The 26,583-nt window shown below is 39.8% G+C and overlaps 1 protein-coding gene across 7 annotated transcripts in view; it reads left to right on the forward strand.

Moving 5' to 3' along the window:
- Window positions 1–22,209, forward strand: part of FNIP2 (folliculin interacting protein 2) — a 51,900-nt gene extending 29,691 nt beyond the window's left edge. For all 7 annotated transcript variants that reach the window (XM_075091025.1, XM_075091026.1, XM_075091029.1 and 4 more), the window contains 10 exons: window positions 275–404; window positions 3,750–3,951; window positions 4,530–4,618; window positions 5,454–5,600; window positions 5,739–5,905; window positions 9,288–10,605; window positions 11,404–11,560; window positions 12,750–12,950; window positions 16,673–16,788; window positions 18,364–22,209. In XM_075091025.1, coding sequence (XP_074947126.1) covers window positions 275–404; window positions 3,750–3,951; window positions 4,530–4,618; window positions 5,454–5,600; window positions 5,739–5,905; window positions 9,288–10,605; window positions 11,404–11,560; window positions 12,750–12,950; window positions 16,673–16,788; window positions 18,364–18,442 — 2,606 coding nt within the window. In that variant the 3' untranslated portion in view covers window positions 18,443–22,209. The remainder of the gene's footprint in view (window positions 1–274; window positions 405–3,749; window positions 3,952–4,529; window positions 4,619–5,453; window positions 5,601–5,738; window positions 5,906–9,287; window positions 10,606–11,403; window positions 11,561–12,749; window positions 12,951–16,672; window positions 16,789–18,363) is intronic.
- The last annotated feature ends 4,374 nt before the right edge of the window (window positions 22,210–26,583 follow it).

Below are 26,583 nucleotides of genomic sequence, written 5' to 3' on the forward strand. Positions count from 1 at the left end.
CACCTCTTAAAAATGCTTTTAATGAGAGTAAGAAGACTTTTAGTATGTTCTACTAGGGAAGATCTCTGACTTCATAAGAAAAGATTGTCCTCAAGCAGCAAGATTAACTTAAAATAATTGTCTCTCCTGTTGCAAGTGAGTTATGTGAAAAAGATCAGTAAGCAAGAGCAATATTTGTGGGAATTTGTTCGCAGTTGCAGTATGAAATAAAAAATGTAACCAGCACTCTTTGTAATTGGGTATATGTGGTGTTTCTTTCCTGCTTTCCTGATAGCATCTCTGAGCAGTCTTCTGGTCACTCCTTTTCCATCTCCAAGTTCATCATCATCATCTTCTAGCAGCTATCAACGTCGCTGGCTCCGAAGTCAGACAACCAGTTTAGAGAATGGAATTATTCCAAGGTGGTGAGTGCAACACCTTTCTTCTTATAACAGTTTGGCAGTAATTTAAGCTAAATAGAGCTTAAGCCTCTTGTCTTTAAAAGGACAAATCCTGTTATTAAATGCTCTCAATTCAGTCTAAATTTTGTGCGTGTTATGTAAGATTGCCAGTATGAAGACAGATCAAGTTTTTGGCTGAATATGAACTGCAAGGCCCGTTTTGAAATGTACTTATCTTTATTTAACATATAGGCTGTGGCTGAAGCCACATTCTGAAAAGCAAATTAAACTATTTCTGAAGGAGCAGAGCATCCTGTTGAGATGAAAGGGACTGTAACAGCACTGCTGCCATAATTACATTATACTATGATGAGGTCTGAGTAGTGAGCAGTTACTGAAATTTTGGAGTAATAGCCCATGACGACTCTCTTGGCTGGTACAGGATGTTCCTGATGTGACTTCTGCCAAAACAGGAAGAAAAAAAAAGCTGTCATCAAAAAGCTTGGCTTCTGTTTTGGAATTTTATTAGCTTTTGTAGCTCAGTGGCATAACAAAGCATGGAATGCAGCAGACCTTTCATAGCTAATAAGCAAATTCATCCCAGATGGTTCTTGATTATCTGCTCATATGTACTCATCCACCTGCACCAAGAGACAGCCTGGAATTAGTGGAGAGCTACAAGAAATTCCTGCTGTTTGGTCTCTCTCCCGCTTCACTCTTTTCAGTTAAGAGAAGCTTAAAAGCTGGTCAGTAAAAAACAAAACCAAAACCTTTTTCAAAAGACCTCTTTCCCTAGTGTCAACACTTGAAGTTTTTCCTGGATATTCTTACCTCATCATATTTAACATGAAGAATCATGCAGTGTTGCTAATGTAGCAGTCATGCTTTCTAAATCGTGCTTGCAGTTGAGAATAAGCTAGCAAATATTTTGCTTTCAGTAAATTGAAATACTTCTTAGTCTAGTTTCCTAAAGAAATAAGGCTGAGAGCAGTGTATGCAAAAATGTTACAGCATTTAGGGTAAATAAGATAATTTCAGCCCAGTTTAAGATGTAGTCAAAGCTTTACAAATGAGGAAATTTCCTCGAAGTGTTATGAAAGTAACAAATTGTTTAGAGGAAAGTAGCCTTTTGGGGCTGCTTTTTCACTGTAGGAGTAGGTGGTGTGTCTTCCACACTGGAGAGTCTATGCTGGGGAAAGATTAGAAACAGGACATTATTTCTACTATCAGGAATTACTCTTGAATTGGGGTTCGTTCTAAGACAAAAAGCCTCTTCAGATACTTGTTTTCTGAATACTTGCTGGAGAAACAGAAAGCTTCTAGTTGAATACTTCAGTGACAGCAGAGTTTGCACTTCAGTTTATACAGCCAAGCTTCTACAGTCCGTGACTGGTGTTTTAGGCCAATAGCTCAAAGAAAATGAGATGTCTAGCTGGAACTCCATGTAGTCAATTGGCAGGCGAGCTAGATTAGCAGCTATTTTGAATAGGCTTCTCTCACAGGCCTGAATTCTTCAATTTCTATTCCTGGGAAGCAGTACAAAAGCTTGTGATGTTTCTTAGATGCTGACTGACCATCCTTTCCCCACTTCCTTGGGAATTTCTGTGTCTGCATGCAAGTTCCTGGAGTTCAAATGAGGTTATGTTTTTGTCTTGAACTCTGGTTTCCCACAAGCTGTTTTTTGCTGGGGTTTTATTGTGTGTGTTTTTTCCTCTATTCCTGGACTCATACCTCTATGATGAGAAACTTTTGTATATTTAACTTTGTCAAACCAATTAAACTGTAAACCACTTATTTTTAGAATGAACTTAGAATGAATGCTTAGTATTCAGGCTTTCCTCTTGTTAATTGCTTCATAGTGGTCTGTAAATGCCACAGGCTCCATTTCAAGATACTTCTGATATGAGAAGCCTTCCAGTCTTTAATTACTACTCACTGATAAGGCAGTCTTAACTTGCAAAGAAACTCCAAACCAAGCTATTTCCGTATGAGCTGCTGCTCTGAATGTCTCTGTGTTCTGCTGGCTTTCTTGTCTGTTCTTACCCTTCTCCCCCTATAATTTCTCAGTGGATTAAAAGCCATTATTCAACTAAAGTTCCTTCCAAAAGACATTTCGACCATACTATTTTACTCATTGATGTATACACCTTTTTAAAGATGTTTTTTTCAGTAAAATTAATCAATAAACTTTAAGCAAGAAAAAATAGTAGTTCTGTAAATCTAGCAACATCAATATCTAGCACTGCAATGCAAGTATTTATGAAGGAACAGGGTGAGGGCATTGCCACCCTTTTTGTATAATCACAGAAAAACTTAGGCTGGGCTGAGATGTGGAGATCATCCAAACAGTTACCTGTGCAAAGGACTAGCTTGTAATTTATATCAGGTTTCTGTGGAACTTGTCTAATTGAGTCTTGAAAATCTCCAAGGGTGGGGATTCCACAGACTCTCTGGACAGTGCCATCTGATGTATTGACCATTTTCCCCCCACTTGGCATCATCTGCAAACTCTCTGAAGGTGTGTTTTGACCCACAGACCAGGCTGATAATGAAGATATTGAGCACTATTGATCCCAGTATCAACCCATGTGTAATATTGAAAAGTGACATAATGGTTGAAGGAAATGTGGCAGAACTGTCAAGAGAATAAACAGAACTTTGGGAAGTAATAATTGGTGTAAAACAGCCACTGTGTACTTTTTTTAAGCAGAAATCAAAGCATTTTAAACTGAAGTATATCCAACTTTGAGCTAGGCACACATGTATTTGTAGGCGTTAAGTTTGTGTTTTCACAGTAATTACTAAGTGGTGACACTTTCTTTTCAGTTAAAATAGAAAGTTTTATTTTGCATGGCTTAGTGCCTTAAAACATCCATCTTAAGGTGCTGGAACAGTATAGGTAACATGTTTCCCAACTTCCCTCATGATCAGCAGTACAGATTTAAGAGCATCATGGACATACTGCTGAGCACCTAGGTAGGAGCTTGAGTGCTGGATGCAGTTTACAGGTCTGAAATTACCTTTAACCTTTTTTGCTAATAATTGTGTTATGTCTCCATTTCCTTTTCTAAATTTCACTTAAAGATAAATCCAGAAGAAGGGATTTTGTAGTAGCTCTGTTTCAGAGGAAAGTGTTTGCACCACTTTAGGAGCTGGCCTCTTTGGCAGTGTTTCCCCGTATCTGATAAAACATAGCCAACGTTTTGATGGTTAAGACCTATCTTCTGTTCAGAGACAGGTGACAGCAAAGTGTTGTGTAGTTGGTGAAAGGAGACCTAAGAATAAATTACCTTCTAGTATATAGAGATGGATAGGAGATGAATTACCTCTCAGTACATAGGTAACTGTCCTAACAAATGTGTCTTACAGGTCCACTGAAGAAATGTTTAGTATGGCTGATGAAAGCTGCAGCTCCAATCCTGCAATGGTTCGGAGGAAAAAAATTGCAATCAGCATAATCTTTTCTCTGCCTGAGAAAGAAGAAGCACAGAGAAACTTCCAGGATTTCTTTTTTTCTCACTTTCCTCTCTTTGAATCTCACATGAACAAGCTGAAATACGCAATAGAAAAGGTACAGAATACTAGTGTGGCTTAATGTGGAAAAATAAGTGTCAAACAGAATGAAGTATTCTAGAATCTGATAGATGGAGAGTGGGAGAAGGTGCGTGGTTTCAAGCTTCCCTCCCTCCTTACACATGTAGTCTTGAGCCTGAGCCCGGTGTAGGAATTCAGCATTTGCTGAAAAAGAGGTGTGGTTTCTTTTCTAGTCAGAATGAGAATGAAGAGTTTTATGCTATGGGTGGCTTTTCTTTTTCTTTCTCACCATATTTCACTATGAGGTTTTCTTGACTTCCTGGAAACTGTGGAAATGATAGTATTCTATATTTTCATGCAGTCACTAAAAAAGAGACACAAAATGTTTGTTGCCACCTTCCCCTTACTCTCTCAAATGTTCTCTACTCTCCCTACATCCAGCCTTGGGGATTGGTGTCTCATGAGGTGGAGGGAGGTTGGCAGCGATTGCTATCCTGAGTGGCTGTATAGCACTGGGGTTAGATCTTAATTATTTTGACATGTTAATGAAGATTAAAAAGATGAAGAATGTGAATCCTTTAAGAAGCTGTTTTGTGTCTTTAACTCTTAATCAAGGCCATGATCTCATGTAGAAAAATAGCAGAATCCAGCCAAAGAGTGCAGGTTTATATCAGCCGTGTCATGGATGCTCTGGGAGAATTCAGGTGAGTTGATGGAATTCTGAATTACAAGGAGAGCTCTTGTCATGCCCCTTTAAAGATATTTGTTGCATCCAGTTATAAGCAACTGAATGCAGGGTCTTATAATTTAGCCAGCCTTGAAGTTAGCATGAATGAATTTTCTGTGTTGGGTATTGGGTAAATGTTTTTAGAAAACTTTAGCAAAACCAGCTCAGCCATTTTCAGAGTGAGAGTAAAAGTAGTTCTGTTGCACTCACCTATACCTGGGGCTGTCAGTTAAAGTCTTTAAGATCTCATCGAGAGTTGGCTTCTGCTGTTGCCTGTGCAGATGAGTGGATTGATTGTTGTATTCAGGCAGATGAGTTGTCTACTCCTAGTCCTAGATACTGAACAGTGTAACTGACAAGAAAGTTGCTGTCAAAGGCTCTCATCTTGGTACCTAAGAGGAAGGAATGACCAGAGGCCAAGAAAGGCAGCCCAGGAGAGAGATGCAAGGCTTTGGTTGGGGTGGAGTTTCTGGAATGTGGAATCAAATCACTGCAATGAATAGAATGGGTTCTATCCCCCCTCAATATGATTTCTGAATCATTTCTCTGAATGCAAATACACAGGGAATGCAAGAAAGGGAAGGCAAATATGTAATTCATATGAACGCATTAAGTTACTGGTACACGGAATTAAGCAGACTAGTGTTCTGGGACACTAGGATTTAGTGTCTGGTAAACTATTTTGGTTTTAGTCTCCTAGATCTTAGGAAAAAAAAAAAATCAATGGACAATAGAAGAAGAAAGGGGCTACATGTATTTGCAAGATGGAAATGTGCATGTTAACACTTTTTTTTGAATTTTTTTTTGAGCAGAGTTACCATCGGGAACCTGTACTCTGTTCCAAGGATTGCAGAGCCTGTGTGGCTTAATATGATGTCCAGCACCCTGGAAAAGAATCAGCTATGCCAGCGTTTCCTTAAAGAATTTACATTTCTGATAGAGCAGATCAACAAAAATCAGTAAGCTTCCCCCACTCCCTCTTTTTTCTTTAGAAAAAAGCTTGTGTGCTTCCCAGTGTATGTAGATATAAATATGTTAAAGCACTTAATGGAGTATTCTTTTGCTGGTGTTACTTTGGTCATGTTCTTTTTTCCTAGGTTCTTTGCTGCCTTGTTAACAGCGGTGCTGACGTATCATCTGGCTTGGGTCCCAACAGTAATGCCGGTTGACCATCCTCCCATAAAGGCCTCTGAGAAGCGAACATCACAGTCTGTGAACATGCTGGCAAAATCCCATCCATATAACCCTCTCTGGGCACAGCTTGGTCAGTAGGAAATGGAAAGCTTCAGACTTCTTTATAACTAGCACCTTCCTGCATCTACTCCTTCGATTGAAGAGCTATTTGTGATCCAGATCATATTTGCTGATTTGCCTTGCTGTAAGATGGGCAGAACTACCAACAGATGTCTTGCACTTGGTTAAACAGAGCGATTGGAGGCCTGTTTGCATAGCCAGAGTGCTCTGCTTTTTTCCCCTTGGTCCCTTGTTGTCATCTTCTGTCGCACTGCCTGGTTAAGTAACTTGGTATAGAAGTATTAAGATGGCGCAAGTCCTGTAAATGATCTGAGTGGTTTGGGAAGAACAAGAGGGAGCAGACTGGATTGAGTGGAGTTCTCTGGGCCTTGGAGGCCTTTTGTGGTTGAAACTGCCCTGGCTACCTCCTTCTGTCTCTTTCTCACAGAGCTAGGTTGGACACCAAGACAAGAGAGTAGAAGTCTGGCAACTGGCAGTACTTCCATTCATTCACAGTTACGTGAGTGGGCTTGGGCCAAGACTTACTTTCTATGCCCAGGTCCTCAGGCTGTTCTCTGACAAATATTTCATAGTTTATAAGTTATCTTGATACAGGCGATTAAATAACTACTGTCAAATGAGTAGGTGAGTGAGAGCTGAGAGAATAACGCTGCCAGTGGCAAATCCTTGAAAATTCCTCCTCCTCTTGGCAGCAGTTGTGAGTCTGACATCAGATCAGCCTTAACTTTAACTGATATACTATATTGGCATGTAAAATAGCACACATGCACACTAAAGCAATAATGTGACTTTTACACTGTGCTACTGGTTGTGCTTCTTCCTAATTGTCTCAGTTATGTTTGTTATTCTCAGCAATCTTAATGAAACTAAGAATTGCTACCTTGGCCCTGTAGTTGTAGTAGAAGTGTTTCCTGTTCCAGGATGTCATTAAAACATTATGCAGAGGAGTAACGTAGTAGACTTGGAGGGGAACACAGAAGCTAGCTCAGGGTGTTGAGGATGGAGCCAGGCCTGGGGTTATAAAAACCAGCTGGTCTGGAGGCGTAAGATCAGCAGTAGCTCTTGTGGTCACTCCCAGGAGCCACCACTGGTGACTTGTTAAGAATCTGTTTCTCTTCTTGCCTTCCCAGGCTCTTTATTGCTACCAGCATTGGCCGAGCCAAGTTCTCAGTGTCTGAATTCAAAATGTGTTCTGGTTTTGTTCTTATAAAGCCCAAAAGCCATTATCAGGTGGTTGCAGTCACTAATAATGAAAGTAAGATGTTGCCCTCTGCTGGTCTCCTTTGGAAAGAAGGGGGTGTGTATGGGATAAAAAGTTATGGGGCTTAGTGCTTTAAAATGGAAATTACTTTCTGCTAAGAAGAAAGGATTTTGATGTACCTGTCTTCCCATCTTCAAACCTACATTTTCATTACATACTACGTATCAATTACAATTACATACTGATACAACTGTAAGTACCACATCAGGAAGACATAATATTGTTTCTTAAACATCAGCTTCAATCTAATGGTTTTAACAGTAGGCATTAGTATATTTTGAAAACTGCAATTCTGACTTTGTACTGTCTTATTAATAATGGTTTTATATAAAAGTCAGTTCTGCAAATGAACAGGAAGCCTGCATCTGATTTCCATAGCAACTGTGCTCAACTCAAAAGTAAAAAGATATCTTCCTATTTCCTTTCCAAATTGCTAGTCCTTGTGGCCCACCAGCCATTGAGGTTAATTCCAGCTGAGTAGTCTGAAGCCCACTTTCCATTACTAAGGAATGAATTTGCTGGTATGTTAGGCTATGGGGCTAGTTGCAAGGGTGTTCTTAACTGGGGGAAGACATCACACTAATGCTACCACACAGCAGCCTCTCCAGTGCATCACTGGCATCATGGGCAATGGCACATATTGGTGGGGGAGACAGTGAAAGCAGTGGAATCAATGTCTCATTGATCCTTGTTTTGCGGGAATGGAGTCAGGAGCCTTATTCCTTTTATGTTCTGCATGGTGAAGAGGAGGCTGGGCATAAATGTGTTTGGTTTTGGGGTTTGTTTTTCCTGTTTTAGTCTCCTTGTGTTGAAAGCAGAGGTCCCCCTGCCCTTGGTAGAAACCTTCCTGAAACTCTGATTATAACTTTAATTTAGTGTTGCTTCTTGAAGTCTAGTACAAACTCCTGGTAGCAAACTCAGTCCACAACATTTGAGCAGCCCTGAGGAAGGACTTGGCACCTGAAACAATCTGGTAGATCAGCAAGTAGCTGATAAATCCTCAAGCCAGAGAAGCCTGCTTTCAAGGTGAACATGTATGGTGGCTAAAGAAAATTGAGCTTTTGGTCATTGGCCCCTGTCTGCTGGTGATATCAGCCACAGTTTAGTTGGGCAAAGACGATTCAGTGGGTGTTCTCTAATGGGTGTCAGGTGAAGACAACTAGATTAACTCAGCCTGGTAATAGACGTTTCTTGAGTTAACCCATCTTTGTCTGATAGAGCATGTGAATGTTCCCTTATTGGCTATCTATGTTTACTTGTCCCAGACCTTTGGAGTAGAAACCCTTCAGCTGATAGAGGACTATAGGCAGCTGGAACATAGTTAGCACTCTCCCAAAGCACCCTCTCTCTGTTGAAAGCAGGTTATGTATGACCTTAGCTCTGTTAAAAAAGCAGTTTTTTGGGATAAATGGGCTAGCAAATAAGCAGTTGAGGGGACTCAAATTATGTTGCGGTACCTACCTTTCTTATTATGGTGGTATTTTAAGTAGTGAATATATTTTCTAGTTTTCTGCCCCCCTGCCAAAGATAAATGCTTATGTTAATGAGTTTGACTCCAGGTACGCAGAAGTGCATGTGCCTTGCCCAATAAGGTAGTTACAAGCCTCTTTTTTTCAGAACCTTATTTATTAAGCTAATATTGAAACATTTTTTGCTCTTTTGATATCTTAGTCCTGAAAAATAGATTTTATCTGTATGAAAATTCCTGTGTTTACCAGAAAACGTGACTGCAATTAAAAAAAACAACTTTGTGAAAGAAAATTAATAGAGAAATAGAAAATAGTTTAGCTGGATCTATATTCCTCTTCACCCACTGTTGTGTCAATTTCCAAGAGATGATACCTTGTAAGCATCATGTAAGTAAAAACCTTAGTGGGTTTGAACAGAAAGAAACTGGGTTTCTTTATCCCTTACAAAGACAAGGCTCTTGAACACAAGCCAGGTATAAGATGTGCTAGGGGACTTCTTTTGCTATCCTTTGTTTCAAACTTTTATGAACTTACCGTAAAAAAAAATTAATGGTCTGATCTGTGTGCGTAGTAAATGCTGTTTTGAAATGTGTTGAATTTAGATGGTATCTCTCATATTACAACCTAACATAAGCATGTGAAATTTTTGTTTTCCTGTGTAGGTGATCTCTACGGTGCCATAGGCTCTCCAGTTAGATTGACTCGAACTGTTATTGTTGGAAAACGCAAGGAGTTGGTGCAGCGCCTGCTCTATGTTCTAACTTACTTCATTCGGTGCTCTGAGCTGCAGGAAAATCAGCTGATGTGGAGTGAGAAGGCTGGGGAAGGAGAGCAAGTGCTAAATGGAAGCAAGATCACAACTGCACTAGAAAAAGGAGAGGTAGAGGAGTCTGATTATGTGGTTGTCACTGTTAAAAATGAACCTGCCCTCGTGCCTCCAATCCTACCTCCAAAGAATGATGGCAGTAAGAACAATAGTATTGCAGAGTGGGTACATGACCCAGAAAGCACTCATGCTGTCCCAGCCTCTTCAAAAGAAAAGAGAGAAGCAATAGGAAAGGCCAGTCAGAACTCTGAAGCATCTGTTGACTGTTTAACTAGCAATTTTCATAAAGGAGCGGCTGGTGGAAGGAAAAGAACTGTCACTGATACAGGAATTGTATCCTATCACTTTGAAGAGCCATCTAAATTGGAGGATTTAATGGATATAAAGAAGAACAAGAACCAGAATGAGAGAAAAGTGGAAAAGCAGTTGTCTAGTAGGTCATCTGCCTTACCATGTCCTGAAAGGTCTGGCCACAGGAGTTCACACTTAGAAAAGGTCACCTTTCAGATTGGAAGTTCTGCGTCACCAGAGTCAGACTTAGAAACCCATAGAAGAGAAATGGAAGAAAATCTGAAGGCATTGAGAAAAAGTCCAGAAGTGTTACATTGTCCCTCAAGTTCCACAAATCTGACTGCAGTTGCTTCTCAGAGTCAAAAAGAAAGTTGTGGAGCTGCCTTCATACCCTTCAGTAAACGTAATGTTTGTTATGCGCAAATCCCACCTTGTGAGGGGAAGGAGAGTATACTTAATAGCCAACGTATGGAAAGTAAAGGAACTGAAATGAATTTAATGAACACAATATCTAGTGAACCACTTTTGTCCACAGATAACATAGAAACTGTAAAATTGCCAAGCCAAGAAACTAGAACTTTATGCTCTGGCAATCTGGAGAACTGTTCCTCTGGTTGCGTAGAAGTAGGTTCTGCTGTTAAACAGGATTCCCTTAAAGTAGGTGCTAAAGATGTCCCCTATGGGGATGCTGGAAGGAAAATCCCCTTCAGACCTGAAGGGGACATTCCAAGGAATGAGAGTTCAGACAGTGCTCTTGGAGCCAGTGATGAAGAAGGCGATTGCTGTATCCCTGAGGAAGTACATCATGATAATCTCAGCAAAAGGCTTGAAGAGTTTGCCGAAGTGGAACTTCCTTTACCAAGGTAAAGAAGTTTAAATTCATTTAGAACTAAACGGCGTCAAAAGCTGTTGCTATTTTAGACATGTTCAGGATTTCGAGTCTAAAATACTTTGGGGTCTTGATTAAGTTCCTTGCAAACAAATCCATAATAGACACTGATGTGGTTAGGACTCTTGTAAACAGACTCGGCAAAAAGAAAACCAAGACTGAGCACGTTTAGGTATTGAAGTTTTCTGACAAAGGTGTTCTTCAAATGTTTAATACAAAGCAATCAAACTCTTACATGAACTGCCTGATTGATATAGACGTGTGAACAGAACATCTGAGGACAAGCAGAATGTCAGCTTTGCTTAAACTGATAACTGTTTAGATTTGACATGGTTGATAAATGAAAGACAGATTTGAAATAAACAAGGGCATCCTACTTGAAAGCTTTTGAGCTTTAGAAGAGCACGTGGAGCTTGCTGATGCTTAAGGTAGGCAGCTAGAAAGAGTTTGCTTCTTGGGCTGAGTTTAAGAAAACTCAAATTTAGCAAGGCTGTTAGCTGCAGAACATGAGGAAGCTTGTACATACCACAAGCTCTAATACACTTAGATTTGCCTTTTCATAAGTTTGATGGGATCAATACATTTTTGAAGTTCAGCTTTTAAAGTCGTTGTTTCAAAGAGCACCAGTAATTGGTTTACTGTATTTGAGTACAATTGTTGATCAATATTTACAGTAGAAGCAGGGGTGATAAACCAAACATAACCTTCATTTAAAATCTGAATTCAGGTTGTCAAGCAAGAGTCTTACCTACTTTGTATTTCTGTATTTCAGGTCAAACACAATCAGCAGTCAATGTGTGAAAAATTTTGGAAGATCACTTCTAGGTGGTTACTGTCATACATATATACCTGATCTAGTGCTACATGGAATAAGTAATGATGAAAAACTCAAGCAGTGTCTACTAGCAGACCTATTTCATGCAATGCATGTGAGTCAAAGTACTGTTCTGAGTTGTAGCAAGAGTGGTGATATCACTGAGATCTATGGAAGCAGGTCCTTTGAATAGGTCCTGTTTCTCTTTACTTCCCTGTTCTCAACAGCCACACCTGACATGTCTTCCTTTTTGAAAGATGTAAGCCCTTAATTCATTGTGTGCAAAGCCTGTTCACACAACAATCACATGTGCTTTCCTGTGTAGTCTCTTAAGTCTTCTCTTCAAAGATAAACACATGGAAAATTGTTTGCAACTTCAAGTTACAAACAAGGAAAAACTTCAAAATGCTTCTCCAGTTGCAATAGCAGACAGATTATATTTCATAAATGATATGCAAGCTGAAATGTCTTATTTTGCCACTTAGTGGCATGTGTTGCAAGGGAGATTAAGTTTTGTGGAGGTCTATATTATACTAAACTGTAGAAGAAATGACCAACTACAGAAAGCAGTTGTCTGTAGGAGAGAACTTCGCTATGTTCTTCTCTACTTCAGGTATAAATTATAAATTTATACCTGAAATTTGTAACTAAATTATATAATTACTTTATAACTAAGCTTTCACTAAAGTAACTGTGACCTTACTATGCAGTTTTAAATGTTTATCTGGTAATTGTCAACAGCTTCTCTCTATAGTAATTAAGCATCGTTCTGATGGAATGAGTTCATATATTAGCCAACACAGTGATGCACGTGTGTGTGACTGTTTTAAACAACATCAGATTGGTCTAATATGATACTGTCTTTTCATACGTACCCTGCCTTGGTTGTACATAGTGAAATCCCTCACTTACCTCTGAAATGCTAAATATACTTTCACCATCCCTGGATCAGTATAATTATTTCATTTTGGAAGAAAATTATCTTTTCAGGGAAGGTGGTGGAATAATTGAAAAAACAATATTGGAATAGTGATTTTGAAGCACTAGTTAGACAAAATTAAATGCTTTGATCAAATTAGTTCTTAAGTCTTAACTGACCCAATGTTGCTGAATGTAAACTCTGTCACTGAAGTGGTGTTCTTTGTCATTTTTGAGATGCCTTCGCTTTCCTATTGGACAAAACAATTTCATTGGATCACTTCCTTATGCCCTGCCTCAGTATGAATAAAAGTGGAACCTCAAACTAAGTTGTGGAAAGGTACATGCAAGTGTGACACAATGTTTGTGTTTTGTATCTGTTGCAGCATCCAGTGCTAGATGAGCCCATAGCAGAAGCTGTCTGCATTATTGCAGACACAGATAAATGGAATGTACAAGTAGCTACAAGTCAGAGAAAGATGATGGACAACATGAAGTTAGGCAAGGACGTTTTGGTTTCAAGTCAAGTATCCAGTTTACTGCAGTCTATTTTACAGCTTTACAAGCTCAATGTCCCAGCTGACTTTGTAAGTATTTCTTTACTGAAGACTGAAACTAATGAAATTTGCTTATATAGATATAAGCATATATACGCTATATATAATATTCTAGTAACATGTATTATAATGTAGATAGCAGAGGTAGAGTTTTGTACACTGCATTGCTATACCAGTGAACTAATGCCTGAAATAATGGTACCATATATTTAAAAGAATGTATGCTACAGTCCAGTAACAGATACTGTTTTATCTGCAATTTACATCTAATAGATCAGATTAAAGTTAACTGTTCCAAAATACATATTGCAAAACTAAAGTTGTTTGGGCAGCTTTGGCACGGTCCTTGTGTGTATGATTAGGGCTCTTAAAGTTGGCTTTTATTTTTGCTTGTATAATGTCTATACTTCTCTGCTTCTATGTTGTTGAACTTTCTGTCCATCCAAGCCTGTTTCTAGCATACAGTTTTCTGTTCTTGGGCTTTCTATGCAACCCCATGCAACAGATGCCTCTTCTTTCTCCTCCCCAAACAGTTGTGCCTGTGTGTGTTTACCTGACCCTTCTGGTTTAGGCATATTTTAGCCAACCCTGTGCGCAAGTGCTGTCTCGGATAGCCTTGCCGATGTCCCCGTACGATTGCTGGGAGGAGACTGAAACCTGAACACATCTGGGGGTGGGGGGGTGGGTTGCAGCAGGGGATGTTACTTTGTCATATTGCATACTCTGTATCCCATAGCATCCTTTCCTGTCCTCATGAGCAGTAGAGTTCATTACAGCAAACCAGTAATGCTGGTTTTGCTGACTACAACAAAACTACCCACAAGTCTGACAGTGGGAATTATTAACCGATTTTTAATGCATGATTGCAGATAAGGAAAGATGGGGTGGGGTTTTTTTAGCAGTCACCCCTTTCTCAGTAAACATAATTGATCTTCAGCAGTTAGCCTTGAGAAACTTTGTAGGAAGCCTGTGTAATGACTGTGCTAGCAGATGGAAGAGGAAAATAGAACTAAACACTAACAGCTGTAAATAGTAATAGTTGGCACTGTTTTGGATAAAATTAGTGGTATTGATCACGCTAAATTCTTGAAGTCAAGGCAAAATATGTGGGTACGTTGTCAATGTTGTTTCTGAATTCTTCTGGGCATCAAAAATACGCAACTTTAGTTAAAATTATATCCTAACACTTGCACAGTAACACCTTAAATTCTGACATTTCTAAACTGAATAACTGGTTCTGCAACTGAAGTGTTCTGTCCAATGCTGCCTTGGGGTTTATGTATGCAATTTCTGTATGCTTTGTGTGGTGTGAGGGAGTTTGGAGGTGGAATGTTTTTCACAGGTTTTTATTTCCTTTTTCTTACAAAAAGGAACAGTGAAGTGATAGTGATAGCAGTTTGTAAATTTTCTATAATCCCTGTTAGAGACGCTTTGATCCTTCTGTCGGTGGATTTTACAGCTCTTTGCTGAAACAAACACGAGTGCATGGAAGTCAGGTGTTCCACTAAACTCTAGAGGGAGAAGTGTGACTTTTATTGCAGTGATTCTATTGATATAAATTTTCACAAAAACACACGTACTGATATCAATCAGAGATGACCATAATGCAGTATGTTTGAAGTTTCCTCAGAGTGTGCATTTCTTTACATGCAGTTACTGTTCAGATGAATAAGCTTTCTGGTTTTTTGGGGTACAATAAAATACAAAACCCAACTTGAGATGGGATGAAAGGCAAGTGGCAATATCTCTTTGTTGTGGCACTTCAGACTAGTAACCATACTGCAGAGAGCTTTGCAGTACGCTGGGGTGGGAGGGAAGTGGTGATTGTAACTGCTGCATGTCAGCAATATGTTGAAAGTTTTACCTGCATGTTTAGACTAATTTTAAGCTACTTTGCTAATTTTAGAAGTGACTAGGTTTTTTTTTTTGTTTAGTCAATGAGGAAAGGTGCAGAGGAAGGCAATATTAAATCAAAAAAGACTTCAGTACCTCACTTAACATGGACATTTTGAACAAAATGGATTCACGTACTGAGCTTATGAGTAACCATGTCTTTTGGTTCTTTGCTGGCATTCAGGAGGAGCAGATAATCTTATGTAAAGTATCTTAGATTAATGTGGGATTCTTCCTTACTTGCTCCCTCACAACTTAAAAGGAGAAAAGTATCCATAATCCTTTAGCATTAGTACTGGAACTGAAAAATAATGAACTGCTACTCTGTGAATCAGCTGCATGTTCCCCTGAACCACTGACGAAGTGCTCATGGGTTTTTTGCGTTGGTTACCTGTAATGGAAAAGATAAAAATGTCTCCTGTTTGGGTAGAATCAGAAGTATTATGACTCTAATGACTTGACTGAAAACTTGCTTGAAGCAAGTAGATTAAGCTACTCTCAAAAAGCTTTTGCCTTTCCTCCACTGGTCGCAGTTATCTTACTCTACTGCTGTGTAGCACCACTTTTTTTTAAAACGCCTTTTAATCATTTGTGATTAAGGCCTGATATAAGCTTAGAGAATCACTAAAAATCTTGCTCCAGACCATCAGAAAAATACATGGTAGGCTACATTTTTTTTTTGCTCATTGATTTTTTAATTAGCAAAACTGGTTTCACAAGCTCTCGCTTCTAATACTTATGGTTTTCATTCAACTTGAAAAGTACATTGGACGATGGCCTGAAGCTGCTACTGTTTCTAATTGCCTGCTGGATGATTGTACACTTGAGAACGTGAGGTTCTTCGTGCACTTCCTGCTTTCATCTCCTGGAGTTTGGAGAGCTGAACTAATTTAACTTTTTTGAAGTGGTCATCCCTGTGGAAAGAAGGAATATATCAAATTGAGTGTACCTTTTGTCCTAGAACAAAATACCTGATAAGACATCCTACCTACTCACCTTGTGAAGACATCCTACCTACTGACCTTGTCTTACCAAAAAATACCCTCTCCCTCTTTGAAGTTAAGGTTCATCTGCTGTCCTGCAGTTGGTGTATGAGAAATTGCCATGCATCACATGACTGTATTTAAAAATAACATGCATTTCTAGCATGCTGCTGATGAAAGAAAAGGGGAGTGATTAAATTGTTTTTCAACTTGAACTATTACCTTTTGGGAAACAGTGTCAAATGTTTGAGTAATTTTAAACTAGAAGTACCCAGGACTAATGAAAACGAATGCCTAGAAAGGATTCGTAACCTACCTTCTCCAGTGAAGTAGTGAGCAAAAATATAATTTTCTGACAAATAAGATAATGGTGTCTTCCACTACTTGAGTCTTAGTTTCTTGAATGACAAATCCCTAGAGCTAGAGAGTGCTAATTTTGGGAACTGTTGTCTAGACTGAGTCTTTCAGAAGAAAATAGTACTGACTTATAACAAAGACATCTTGATCCAAATATTCTGGTTTGTTTCTTAGTAAGATGTTTTGAATGTCTTTTAACCTGGCTAAAACTGCTTAAGCCAGCAGAAGCACTGTGACTGACTTGAGTGTGAAATGGATGTGCAGTTTGTGCAACAAACTTACTGCCCAAGAAACCTGGAATGCCCCAGTTCTTTGAGGGGGTTCCCCTTTGAGGGGGTACTGTAACTTTTTAATGTTGCAGCTGTAACAAAACCAAATGCTGCTTCTGGATTTTGGAGTGGAGATATAGGTTGAAAGGTGTTCTAGCTAAGACAGAAGGTAAAATGATGTGCTGACACTTCTGTAAAATTTGCATGCGATTGCTAAAGCCGTTCTGAGGTTTTTGGTCTGTGTTTACAGTGCATAATGCATCTTGAGGATAGACTACAAGAGATGTATCTCAAAAGCAAAATGCTTTCAGAATATCTGCGAGGACATACAAGAGTGCATGTAAAAGAACTAGGAATTGTATTGGGGTGAGTATTGCAGATATTGGTCTTACCCAACAGTAAAACACGGGGCAGTTTATTTTCCTTTTCAGTTTCTGAATGTTGATGTCTTGTTCGTGGAGGGGATTCCTTCTTACTTCATATTTAGCACTGTCCTCTTTCATGTGCCTAATAAAGTGTAAAAATGGGTTCTACTGAACCATCAGGAGGAAACACAGTTCAACAGCGAGAACAAATCACTCTTCATTCTGAAGATGTAAGAATGACAGAAGTTTGGATTTTGGTCATTAGGAGGTTGTCCAGACATTCGTATGCACTCTTTCTGTCTCGATCTCCTTAATGAAAACTCTGCCTCACCAAATACTTGAGAATTTTTGGAAGGTTAGGTGGTGCAGTTGTATCTTGAGGGAGGAGGGGTTCTCAAAAAAGCAGATATAGGAAAATAGACAGGTGTCCTGTTGGGCAGGTGTCTTCTAATAATACTACTTGATTGGCAGACAACCTTTAGGGATGCACCTGCTGACAGCAGAAGAGGGGGAAGGGGAAAGAAGTGAATACACATTCTCAAGAGGATGGTTTTTAGCACTGTAGTTAAAACTTAATTTATCTTTCTCCAGACTGTTCAAGATTTCATGTGTTTTGAAATGTAGCTGTAAATAGTGAAACCCTGAAATAAGCACTTTTCTCTCTGTGTGTGTATGTGTATTGATATATACACACATGCACATACATCCTGGCCTCTGAGCAGCTTTACGCTGGAAACAGTTAGAAACTGAGCATGGCATCTGAGAGACATTCCTGATACTGTTATTGCATAATTAATACTGCCAGCTTTTGGCCATTTTTGGTAAGAAAGTGCTACCATATGGTGAACTGAATTATATTCAAAACATGAAATGTACAGTCTTCCTTAAGCTGGTGTATAGTACTTAAACTGGGCTTATTGGTGCCTACTGACTGGTAAGACTACAAGCTAAGGCTTATGGTTTAGCAAATAAATATACCAGTACTTAAGGGGTAGCTACAAAGAAGATGGAGACTCCCTTTTCACACAGAGTCACGTGGAGAGGACAAGGGGGAATGGACACAAATTGCTTTTGGGGAGATTCCGATTGGACACAAGAGGGAAATTTCTCACAGTGAGGACAGTCACCCATTGGAATAATGTCCCCAGGGAAGGGGTTGACTCGGCCGTGTTGGACACCTTCAAGAGCCATCTGGACAGGGTGCTGGGCCATCTTGTCTAGACTGTGCTCTTCCTAGAAAGGTTGGACTAGATGATCCCTGAGGTCCCTTCCCACCTGTGATTCTGTGAAGTAAATAAAAGTTTTTTTATTTAAACCAAAAAAGATTATATACCACAAAATGTAATACTTCTATCTTTTGATTTAAATGGTAGCATACTTCTTGATTTTAAACATTATTACCTACCTTTACTGGTATGTTATGAGTAATGGCAATAAATAATAATTAAACAATGAACTCAGTTATAGCAAGACACTTCCAGTTTCCTTAAAGTGGATGAAAAATACCCTCTTATGTTTCTCTTCATTTGTGAAGGTGACTGTATATTTTAAAGTCTGTCTCTCTTTTAATTTCTAGGATTGAATCCAATGACTTGCCTTTGTTGGCTGCTATAGCAAGTACTCATTCCCCGTATGTTGCTCAAATACTCTTATAAATTCAAATCTCAGGATAGTCATTTCCTTAAAATAAAATAAAGAAAATGGTAATGTTGAATGAAGAACAGAGGTGCCAAACACTGGTAAAGGGGAACACTGAGGAAAGCAAGTGATAACCGTACATTCAACCACCTTCTGATTCTGATTTCAACCGGATGTTTTATCGGAGGACTTCAGTTTACATAATGTAAAAGGCATTCAGGTTTTTCTTACAATCGCACTTCTGACTTAAATCAAGAAAGTGACTGCATCCTTGCATTTTATTTTTATTCAGAGGACTAAAGTTAACACTATGTGGCAGACCAGGAGCTGCCGTCCAAAACGCTGCTCAAAACCATGAAGTAACAGTTTAAAAGAACAAGTGGGTTAGAATGGGTTTTGTAATACTACGCTTGTGAGTGTGGTGTGGTGTTTGTTTCTTTGCCGAGGAGGAGGAGCTGTAAACTATGTATATAGCATTCCTGTACACAAGTGTATTAGATGAGACATCATTTTCTTGCAGAGCATAAGCATGTCTTTGTATAGCAGAAGTGACCAGTTTAGAACAAGGAACCTGGATTCAGCAACTAAATGTTACGTAGGACTGGAGGTGCGCATGAAGTGATGTTGACTTTTCCCTTAAAGGACAGGTTAAGAAAGCTGTGGCTGCTTCTGTTTTAATGGGGAGGCATTCAAATGAGGCCATGGCTGGAAGTGGAATGGAACGGACTTCTGAGATAGGGATTTTGTGGGAAAGCCTTATGGAATTTCTGCTACAAGTTTACATTTGTTGCTGATGCAACTTCAATAACTCTTTGGAGTTTCTGTATGACTGTAGTCCTGGGAACTAAACCTGTGTCTTGGTGTCATCAAGTATCACTCTCTCCAAGGAGCGTGAATATGACAGACTTCTGTATGATACCAGTGCTGTTAGTGCGTGTCTGTGCGCACGTACACCAAGCAATTGGCACAGACTGAAGACAATCTTGTCGGGGAAATAAAAGATGACAAACAACCCCCCCGGCAAACCTTTAGTCAAAAGTATTACTTTTTTCCAGCTACTAGTTGTCACTCTAGGAATAAAAGAGGAGCATTGTTTGAAGTAAAATGAAATGTAGGGGGCAAACCCCGGTATTTACTATTACTATGAATGTTTGCAATTACCCTTTTTGATTCTACAGAAATCTTGGACTATCATCTGGGTGCCTTTCCTTAATAGGTTAACGACTCTGAGACCAGAAACTACTTCTCCACTAGTTGACACTGGCCTTCTGTGTTTCTAGAAAGCAAAATAAAATTTTGTATTTTACTGTTTTCATGTGGTTGATAACATGAATGTAAAAAAAAAAAAACTTTTATTGCATAAAGCACTGTTAAGCTGGATATGAAACTGTGGACCAGACCGAGGAAAGAACAAAGGATCAAAACAAACATTCTTAAAGAAACAGAAAGCTCCGTGTTGGACCGTTCTGTCGTGTGCCAGCAGGAATGAGGTGTCTGAAGTCGTCTGCTTGCAAGCAAATCGCTGGCAATGCAATTGCTTGGGAATAGTGAATTCTAATAAACTCCTGGTCACCGGTTGTGAGGTCTCCTTGTTGGTGATTACAGATTTTTAACACTGAAGGGACACACTTTTATTAAAAGTGTTTTTATTTCCTACTACCTTGATGTTTGGACTTTTCTACAGTAAACTTTCAATGATTTGAAATAATGAAATGTGCATATTGTGAGTTGTTTAAATGTGATGGGGGTCTTGATTAACCGTGTGTTGTTTTTTGAGGGAAGTAGGTAGACTGACTTACTGTGAAAAGAGGTTGTTTCCAAGTGGAGGGGTACTTAATCTTCTATACAGTGCTTCTAAAGCTGCTCCTTATATGCTGGGTTCCTGACCTGACATTCCAGACGTTTCTTTTGTCACATTTTCCTACTTGTCCCTAGTATTCTGCCTAAAAAGGCTAAAATCTTTCTATGGTTCAGATTTTCTCCTACTGCTTATAGTTAAATAACTTTTCATATCTTTGGTAGGTAAATCCTTCTATCTGCTGGAAAGTACACTTACCTCTGCGTGTAGCTGTTAGCAGGTTTCACTCTATTCCACGAGGTTAGGACAAAGTGAGAACCATAAAGCAAGTTGCGTATTCCTAAACTACCCGTGTGATGGAGAACGTGTGCGTGTGCATGTGTAGGACTAAAACCGCTTCCCTGAGTCTGTATAGAAACCCTCCTGTACGGTCTCTATTTTATGTCACTCTTAAATAGTAGCTGAGTTCATTAAAAGTCAATTCCAGTTCTCCTACAATATTAGTTGGGTTTTTATCTGAACAGGCTCTGACAATTCTTCAAAGGCGTATGTGCTTTTGTTAGTGTAGAATGTACTAAGGAAGCCGAAGGTCAGCTGACATCCAGTGATTTCATGACTAACACCGTGACCAGTATCACCTGACTTTACTTTATCAACTATTTAAGAAAATTTAAAAATAAAAAAAAAAGCGGCTTTTGGCAGGACATCAGACTAACCTAGGGGGTGGATGTGAGCCGATGGTCAGAAGCACCTGGATTTTCTTCAGCCCAGGCTAAAACTTTATAGTTCTTGCTGCTTTCTCTAATGTTCTGCTGCTCTTCAGAAATTACATGATGAACTATCTTGTTCTCACAGTTTTAGTTTTAGGGGAAAGAAAATCCAAAATGAAAGATGTTTCTTACCTTCAAAAGGCTTTAGACTAAAGGAAGGTAAACACATATTTTCCCCTCCACCAAATGTACTACCTCAGTTGACAGGATTCCACCTTCTAGGGCTTTTTTGACTCTAAGTCTTTAACTTGTTTTTAGTAACATCTTGCTGTTTATGTAAATTAGCGTGGCATGACAGGGCAGTAAGTATTTACAGATGTGGTGTTAGGCATCTTTAGGGCATGTTTCTGTTTTTATTTTATTAGGATGAAAAGTGATACGAATGTACAGATGTGTCTACAATTGAAATGTAGCTTAGTTTTCAAATATTCCAAAGCTGGTTTTATCAGTATTATGTAGTTTTTTGTAAAGTTAAATACATACTTCCTTGGTTAAGTGGGAGTGCACAGACTTTCCAAAATCCCACATAAATGCAGTTTACACAGAGCAATTTAAAGAATGTATGCTTTTTTTTTCCAGCAAGACTAAACCTTCATACACAGAGGGGAGGCATGAACTGCTAAATTGTAGTATTTAATCTAAATTAATTCTTTAACTGCAACTGATATCAAGAGCTAAACATTTTAATTTAAGTAGGTACTCTCTGAACTGATGTATACAACTTTCTCCTGCCCAAACGAAACTAATCGACACTGGTTCTGTAATTCACATTTCTAATGGCATCCTCCAGTTATAGATTGATCTTCCCCACTCCATACTACGTGCATCTTTACTCTTAAAGTCAAAAACCCTTTTCAGGCATACCATGCTCTTGTATGTAAAGCTTACACAAAATGATCATTTACCCGTTGAGTATAATTTCTACTTCAGTTAAAAGGACCCAAATCAAAATCGAGTCTGAACTGCTGAATATACTCTAGACTTTTTTTTTTATTATTTTAGGTCAAGCAGGCTAATTTGACATACATAGCAGGTTTTCCACAGTAGAAGAAAAATGTGTGTTGCTATTGCATGTTCGGAGAGCATAGGCTTTTTTAGGAATGACTGAATACCAATGTCAAACTACATGGGTTTTTTTTCTTATAGTTGTTTATGTATGCTATCGTTTTGGTCTATTTCTTTGCGGCATTTGGTGCAATAAACTTTCTGAAATGAATGTAAGTGGTATTTGGTATCTTCCTTTTTAAAACACTTCTGAAATAGCTGTTCTTGTTGTAGCTGAGATCTAATAGTGCCTGGACATCCGATAACCTGCTAGCGGAGTAAGTAAATGTTGCAGGAAGTGTCTAACAGGAAGGCTTCACAAAAGTTGGAGCCTGATTGAACACCATTAGCATCTGTGGAAGCTTTACCCCACTTACATATGTAAATGAGCTCTTATAGTGTGAAAACTAACTGCAAAAAACACTGGAAAGTGAAGACACTGACTGTTGGAGTGGGTCGTGCAGAGTTCCCACGCACCTCTGTTGCTGGCAGGTGGCTCAGGTGCATATGGAAAGAGCTGTATGAAAAATGTGTTGCTATTAGCTAATATATCCTATTTTTAAAATGACTCAACCTAACAGGAGTTGAGTGACATATCTACTAGATTATGAATTTGTTGGTGGACTTAACATGAATTAGTTTAAAATAGAGGTCTTCAGTTTGTGTCAAACTCTCCATGACCTGAATTTCTAGTTAGTATTATGCAGCTGAGCGGAAAGTCCTTATTTATGAAATAAAAATGGAGATGAGATGGTCAACTCAAACTATGTTGAATATCTTTGAACAGGTCTGAGGTATAGTCTGATTTGTAGGGTGTAAGCACTTCTTACCTGTAGACCGAAATGCTTGAGGTTTGCTTGTTGGTTGGGCTAACAAACATTGGAAATAAAACAGCAGCCCAGGAACTTTGCCATCAAGGACTTTTCCTGGTGCTCCGAGTACAGTTTCTGGCTTTCTCGTCTGGCTGCAGTAGTTATCAATGCTGGAGCATTTGGAAATAAATTACTTATTTTCTCATGATCGAAGGTGGTAAGTGCTTGCGTGCACATGCCTGAAGTAAGGAGGGACGTCTGTTGCATTGTCTGCCACGATTCCTGTGTGACTTGTGCTCCTGTTAGTACTCCTGCACAAATGGTGACCCGTTATAGAGGTTAACCAAATCTGGTGTTCATGAGAATGAAGGGGTTTTTTTAGCGTGAAGGGTCTATCAAATGATGGTGCTGTGGTGAGCTGTAACCTCACTGCAGCTCTCTCTTGCCAAGTTGTGTAGCTGCCTCCCTGGTTCTAAGTCAATGCTTTTGTGAGAAGCCTTGACACCATTTAATAGCTAACCCCTATAGCAAGGGGAAGACCCCACTACCCTCTCCAGTCTTTCCTCCTCTCATACTAGCTGCACCCGCAAGTTGCTTATGCTGTGGCTTGCTCTGTTGCTCATTGAATCACTCATATCCAGGTGCAGCACGTTTGCAGCTTCCACCCAGGCTTTGTAAGACTCCATGAAGCTCTGACTTCACTACTTCTAAGAAATTATAGTTAAGCTATTGGTCATATCAACGGGTTTAACCTTTTCTAAAGGACCCTTAGCCAATCTCTTTCAGGATTCCTATGACTGGGACTGTGGCAGGGTAGCAAGAGGCAGATGCACAGGCTGACCGGTATAAAATGGCCAATCACTGTATTAAATACTTAGGTGGTATGGCTGAGAGGGCTGCCAAGGAGCTTTTAAAACTGACAGCTTGCAAAAGAGAAAATACCATGATTAGAAACACTCTCAAACTCTGTAGTCAAATTCCATGATTTGTTCAAAAGATGGGACTTGAAATTACACAAACGTTAATGGTGAACAACTGACTTAACCATTTTCCTTCTCTCATAAATGGCAAGGAGGATCACAGAACCAGCAAAGAGATTCTCGTCATACGTAGCAAGGAGTTCAAGGCTACAGCAGGCGTAAGTAAAGGTGAACTATATCACAAAGTAAGTCTTGTGCCAAAACTCTGCCAGTCTTTATACTTTCTTTTCTCTCTGAATGAAAAAGTCATACAACGTAGCAAAGCTTTCTGCTAATCATCCATACCCCATGTTCTGTGGTTTTCTGGACATATACGGTTGAAGAGAACACGACTGAACATATGAAACAGGATTTTGGACATAAAGGACATGCAGCTGGGTGGCAAACCATGAGACTGTGACCTATAAGGATTCCGATCCCATACAAAATTAGCTTAAGTGGCCACATGCTAATAATCCACATGCTGGAAAATGACTCTCATAATAGTTGCAGTCAGTTGTCCATCTGGCGCAGTCCCAAAGCTAAAACAGTTTAAGCAGTACAAGTGGAGTAGCATCTTGTCTCGAAATCCTAAAGGTCAACACGAGGCCGAAGGGCTTAGGAGTTCCAGTCAAGCACTTAAAAATAAATACAATCTCATAAACTGGATTTCTTCCGTTTGGAGCTACAGGAGAGATTCATTCCACTGTGATCTGGCAAAATGGTGTTTGAGAGAGAGCAGGCTCCCCGGAGGAAGGAGTTTCCCACCAAGGAAGCAAGCTCTTGCTCCTGTGGGCAGAGAAATGTTTGTGGATGTGGAAATATGAAGTGATACTTGGGTCTGCTTGAGATCTTCTAAAGGAGTGGTTGTGCTGTCTGATAAGAGTGCTCCGGGGTCAAGGGCTGGGATATTTGTTTCATAAAAACGTTCTCCCTTCCATTGGAAGGTTTACCTACCATTTTGTCTTTATTTACCTCATTTCTTTTTCCCTAGGCAAAAGGAGCCTGGGGAGTTTTCCCCTCCTTTCTGTGTGTTACTGTCACATAAATGTTTTCATTTCCATTTTCTATAGTATTGTATCACCTTTTTTTTCTTTTTAAGATCTGCACAGACTCTGTTAGCCTTAAGATGGGTAAGTCTAAAACTGTTCACTTCAGCTTTGAAAAATATAGGGGGTTTGAATTTTTTGTTGAACTATGTGTGATTTCCTAGAACATGTAACTTTGACCTTGAAGCACAGCTGCACCATGAGCAAGTGGAAGTTAAAAATCACATTTCCAAACCATCAGCTCCTCCTGCTCTCTGTAAGGGACTGGCTTGTGTTAGGACACTGCAGTCATGGTGCAAGTGTTTTAATTCTTCAGGTTTGTTTCTAATAGAGGAAATACACCTTATCTTTTGATTTGGGAGGCAGAGGCACCTGGGATGCCCGAATCTTTGCAGTCTGTTTGGTGCATGGGTGAAGACAGCCTTTGTGGCTGCCAGAGTCCCGGGCCAGCCTGGCCCTTGCATGACGGACTCGTTGTTCCAGAACATAGGGAGTGGGCTGCCTGGCAGGAAGGTAAAACAAAATGGACTTAGTGCTGAGGGAGAGCTAACTTTTTTCCTTTGCCCTGCACTTTACCGTAACTGCTCTTCTGCTGTCTTCTGGCAGGGTTTGATGTTCCTAATGTGAAAAGGTGACCGAATCTGAAAGCTTGTTGAGCAGGGTCCTCCGCATGCCTACCTGATGCAGTTCCCAGTGTGACTGACAAATTGGCCTATGTCAGTGCAGTACAAACGGGGACATAACTTAGACTCCAATATTTCAAGTGAATTTGTCAGGCCTTTGGTATCTAAACCATTTGTGTTAGACCTAGCTATGGCTACACCCCGAAGGTAGACGGCTGCCTCTGGTTTTCCATGTGCCATTTTCTTCCCACAAGAATGCAGTAGCCTCTCCTGTTGCTCAGCAGTGGGTAAACACTAAAAGACGCAAAGCCCATTTGTAATGTTGCTAAATAAATCCTGAGTGTCGTAGGTAATTCGCTGGCTAGTGGGAGTGGTTGGAGGAGTAGTTGAGTGTTATTATATGCTTGGATTAAAGAAGCTCTGAAGAAGACCTGGTGGCTTCCCAGATGTGGATGCCGATGTTCTTGATAGATGAGGAAGCTGGTAACTCAAGAATGCCGTTCTCATCTTCAAAAGGCTCCAGTCCTCAGCTTTGTGATGTTTAAACTACAGTGCTGCTAAGGACCTAACTAGTTCATCTCTGGGACCATACCAAACTTTACGAGAAAGCTGACTTGCTGCCTCCTCCTCTCGCTTCTTTTTAAATTAGTATTCTCTGCTTTTCTTCTAAACACATGAAGCTTTTTCTGCATGTCTATTTCTGTGGCTAGCAACTGCTCTGCCAGCCCCGGAGAAAGCTGGTATGGACTTTGTGATTTGTTCTGAGGACATTTCAAACCTTGGTCTGCTCAGAGAACTAGTTGCTGGGTGGTCCCATCCCAGGAGGCAAAGCCCTAGGAGCAGGGGTCCCTAGAAATCACTGTCCTGATGAACCCAAGCAGCAAACTGCACCTGCAGGTCGGTTTGCTGCTGGTTGCTGAGTATCGCTAAGTGTCACTCTTTCCCCAACAAAACGGGACTACTCTAAAAGGCACGTAACTACAATTTTGCACACAGATGAGCTTGTTGGCTGTCTGGGGTGAAGCCTCCAGCAGCATCAGGCTATGCTTTAATCGTAATGCTTCCAATAGTTTGATGATGGTTGGCTGTGGATGTGCACGCCA

Source organism: Phalacrocorax aristotelis, chromosome 4, assembly GCF_949628215.1.
Source record: "Phalacrocorax aristotelis chromosome 4, bGulAri2.1, whole genome shotgun sequence".
Classification (NCBI taxonomy): Eukaryota; Metazoa; Chordata; class Aves; order Suliformes; family Phalacrocoracidae; genus Phalacrocorax; species Phalacrocorax aristotelis.